The sequence below is a fragment of the Patiria miniata genome, unplaced genomic scaffold, assembly GCF_015706575.1.
Source record: "Patiria miniata isolate m_02_andy unplaced genomic scaffold, ASM1570657v1 HiC_scaffold_18, whole genome shotgun sequence".
Lineage (NCBI taxonomy): Eukaryota > Metazoa > Echinodermata > Asteroidea > Valvatida > Asterinidae > Patiria > Patiria miniata.
The window spans coordinates 8,157,145-8,161,392 of record NW_024037056.1 but is presented as its reverse complement, the minus strand read 5'-3'; the positions used below and the strand labels follow the sequence as shown (position 1 = coordinate 8,161,392).

At 41.1% G+C, this 4,248-nt stretch overlaps 1 protein-coding gene across 1 annotated transcript; it reads right to left on the bottom strand.

The window, feature by feature from the left end:
* Nucleotides 1-924: 924 nt before the first annotated feature.
* LOC119725087 (slit homolog 2 protein-like) lies at nucleotides 925-2,701 on the bottom strand. The gene is made up of 2 exons (XM_038196448.1): nucleotides 1,574-2,701; nucleotides 925-1,122 (listed from the first exon to the last, which is right to left on the bottom strand). The coding sequence occupies exons 1-2, from the start codon at nucleotides 2,699-2,701 to the stop codon at nucleotides 925-927; spliced, it is 1,326 nt and encodes a 441-aa protein (XP_038052376.1).
* Between the last annotated feature and the right edge of the window lie 1,547 nt (nucleotides 2,702-4,248).

The following is a 4,248-nucleotide window of genomic DNA, read 5'->3' as shown; positions in this document are numbered from 1 at the left end:
GTGTAAAAACCTTAGTTTTCTCGCTATCATACCTAGCCAGGGTAGGGCGCCCCGGTCGGACGCCCCGGTCGCCCGGTCGTATATAGGATACGTCCCTGCTGAACCGGATGCCAGTTTACTTGCAACCCATTAAGCTTCTATAACAACCATTGATTTTTTTTTAAGACAGGTGTGATAAACATTTCAGCCATAAAATCCCGCACTGGATGCAGTACACTATTGTCTCATTATTATCTCTTCAGGGACAAACTTGCATTTCCAGAGAAAAAGACATCCAAGTACTCGGATTCCCAGCCAAAAAAGTATCTTCCATAATCGGATGTGCTCAACTTATAAGACACAATGAACATCCTTTCAAAATGAATTCCTGATATAAAAAATATATATATTATTGGACCTTGGATGCCTATAAATGGGACATAGGCCTACCTCCAAAAAGGAGGACACTTTCATGTAACATGTACAATCATTATGCAAGCAGCTGACTTTACTTTGTGTACGCGAGCTTGCAGCGCGTTTGAAAGATGAGTTAAATCTAACAAAAGTTTTCTTTTTCTTTGAAAGAGTTTACATGGGAGCGCGGAAGACCAAATTTTGTTGAAATCGTACTTTGTAAATGGGCACATGCATTATATTTCGTGAGTTTTCGTACGTTGCTTGCCACATTGCACATGAACTACACTGCAGTATACAAGGCTGATTGGGGTCGAGGACTAGTGACCGTGGACCCACCCCAAGAATCGTCCGATCCCCTGTCCTGAACGATCTCCTCTATAGATACAATTTGAACTTTTCCATTCCTGCCCAATTTCAACCCATATTCGGGCGTGTCCGGAGCCAATTCGGTCATCATGATGTCGCATTGGGTCGGCCCTTTCGGGGAGGCCTGGTCACGCGGCTTTCTTAGAGGTCGGAGCGTTTGTGTTACGCTATCCGTTCCATGTATGCTGATGTATGTACATGAACAGGACACAGGGCTGGGGAAAAGGGTGGTAGCTGATCGCAATTGACATCCATGAAGGTGATCCATAACCCCAACTCTCTCGTTGGAGTAATTGTGGCGCGCGGTATGGTTCGACAGACTGGGAACACGATGTAGTCCTGATGAAGAAGGACCTGCAGCTGAAGGTGAACACGGAGTTGTTATAATGTGAATATCAACAGGCGATGATATTGGATTATTGGTTCCTTTCACACTTGTGATGTAATCTCGGGCACACAGATGGGATGATAGGCGTTGTCTGAATGAATGGTGCCGTGATGCGGTCTGATGATGGTTGAGACACGGGGCGTTAGGCGACCTCCAATGATGCCCTTCAGGTGGTAATTCAGGGAGACTTCTATTCAATCTCGGAGGTAGTGCAGGTACTCCTGAAAGCAATGGCGGTCTTGAAGGCGGTATTGGGGGTGTCGTTTCAGGTGGAGTTGTATGTGATGTTGTTTGCTGGCTTATGATGGGTGACGGGTCAGTCGTTGCATCCGCTGTTTCCACGGGTACCATTTGACGAACGACGGTCGGGGCAAAGCGTTTACATTTTCGGTAAGATATACTGGTAATGACAAGTGTCAGTACCAAACCAAGCAGTCCGAGCACGACGCACATGACAGGCAAGGTCCAGCTAGACTCGGTTTTCTCGTCCAAACCAGGACGAGCCATGGCGTCGTTTGAGTTTGCTGCAGCTGTGGTCCATAATGTTTGGGAGGTTGCGTCCATATTTGTCGAGCATACGTCCTGCATGCTGATCTCCGTCAAAGGTGTGCCATGGAGGAATGGCGGTGCAGCGCATTGAGCAATACCACCCTCTGGCGATGACTGATTCCTGTACCAATCGTACAACGGTTCGATGTCACAATCACAAATTAGCGAGTTGTTCGATACATTGATTGCAAATTGGTGCTGGGACGTCAGCCTCCTGTTCAAGTCCTTATTTAAGTTGGTGACTTTATTGAAAGACAGGTCCAATACTGTCAGACGGAGGTCGTAAACGGCCGATACGGAAACGATTCTATTGCGGGATAAATTCAACCTGTTCAAGCTGGTCAGATCTCTAAACGCATTAAACTCCATAAAACGGACAATATTGTTGCTCAAGTCAAGTTCTTGTAGTCCACTTAAACCACTGAAAGTATGGTTTAACAGTATCTCGATGCGGTTGCTTCTTAGCTCCAGTTGCTTGAGATTTCTTAAGGCTGTAAATGAACCAACTTCTATGTTTTGTATGACGTTGTCATTCAGTAGAAAAATTTCAGCGCCAATGAGATTTTCAAAAATTCCACGCTCAATCACTGCTAGTTTGTTTTCGCTCAAACTCAGTCTTTTTAAGCTGGTAAGTCCTTCAAATGCATATCTAGATAGATTCGTAAGTTTATTCTCATTAAGGTATAGCTTTTCTAGCTTAGAAAGGTTTCGAAAGGCGTATGGAGATATTATCTTGATCCTGTTTCTATTGAGGGAAAGGACGGCGTCTAATCCACAGAAGCTGGCAAAATCACCCGTCTTCAAATCTATCCAGTTGTTATCCAAGATCAGGGAGAACACACGTTGACACTTGTTGGAAGATGGAACCCGCGTTAAATTGCGGCCTACACATTCTACAACTTTGGATCTGTTTTGGCATTGACTCGTGCACTCTGGCGTTCCCTTAGCTGGCAGGCTACAGACAAGAAAGACCGCTATCCAAATGAAATGCCTTCTAACCATGATCAGTTCGTGATTAGTTTATCTCCAAACTCAATGATTTCAAAGAGAGATATCAGACACTAGGTTACACACCCTTCTGGACGGCTGGTTTTTGATAACCTGAAAACAATGTCTTATCTGTTTGTGTCCTCGCAGGGAAACTGATTTTCCGAGCTTTTATATGTTTCATTTATAAATAATTTATTTACAGGCTTATCTAAATCTTTGTGCCGTTTCACTTTCATTACCGTATTTATACAGGCCGTGTGACGGTCGTATTGGTTTCTGCCATTTGCGCATCACGTCGTGCAATACTTGGAGGTAATTTCCCCATGTGTCATGATTTTTCTGTTTCATTTTAGACTACGGCTTTCAAACATTCTAAACAATAGGCAACATACTGATATGTTTCATAGAGGAAGCATGGTTTATTTAAAGAAGAATGAAGAGACATCTGGTGCTGTTTCGAAAGCTTTTTTAAAAATACAATGTACAAGTCTCTATATTTATACAGGGCGACCCAAAAAAATGCAACCCTGAAACACTTGTCTTTTTTTCAAAAACGTGATCTGCGAATCTTTACGTTTTGGATATCAGATTAAAGCTAAGAGATTTTTCTTTCAAACACTGAAAAAAGTCATGAAAACAGCACATTGGGTTGCTGAGAAAATGATAATAATGTAACACAACTCTTTTTTGGTCCATTCCAATGGTATTTACATTTTTACCTATTTGTGCATGAAATGCATGTAGCGCATTGTGTCCTAATCCTAAAAACAACACGGCACATGATATGACAAGATTACAAATGAATTTGATGGAAATACCTTTTATTTTCCACATGAGCGGGTATATTTCCTTTTTAGTCCTATTTTGAACCTTTTTCAGCATCATAAATATTTCAAAATGTTGAAGAAATTGCACAAATGAAAGACAACTGCACAGTGGGCTTACAGTAACATGTTTCACTGTTTGAAGCACCATTGGAAAGGATGAAAATAACTTCTACATAATTGGCACTTTCTCAACAACCCAATGTGCTGTTTTCACAATGTTTATTCTTCAGTATTTGAAAGAAAAAATGTCAGTTTTAATCTGATATCCAAAACCTAAGAATTAGGCACGTTTTTTGGTTAAGTGGGTAACCCTGCACTTAATAAGTTTGATATTTTCGTATATTGTTGTGTTGGTGTTGCAAACAGAGACTAGCTATCGGTGGAGGGATCGTTGGTGATTGTAGTGCTTGATGGTTCAGTGTTCTATCTCATTTCAATCGCTTTAAGTTTGTCAACTCTGCCCAATTGAAACTGAAAACTTTTCTGCAAACTTTAAATAGAAATAGAAAGTGATATTCAATCATACCAAAGGGCTTGAAGGACGTGGAAATAAATGACACTGTTATTATAAGTTCATAATATTGTGAGTATGAAAAGCATAATAAAAGCTTAAATCAGGAAATGGAGGAAATAAAAGTTTAAAAATTATACACACACTATCGGTACCCTATGTTTCTGTATACATGACCTTAAAGGGAAGATACAACATTTGCAAACATTACAATACGAAAT

Bases quoted from the DNA above. Each gene is read 5' to 3' on its own strand.
- LOC119725087 (XM_038196448.1), bottom strand. From the start codon at position 2,701: ATGGTTAGAAGGCATTTCATTTGGATAGCGGTCTTTCTTGTCTGTAGC. The intron at 1,123-1,573 runs GTACTGACACTT...GTTCACCTTCAG, and splicing joins TGCTCGGACTGCTTGGTTTG to CTGCAGGTCCTTCTTCATCA.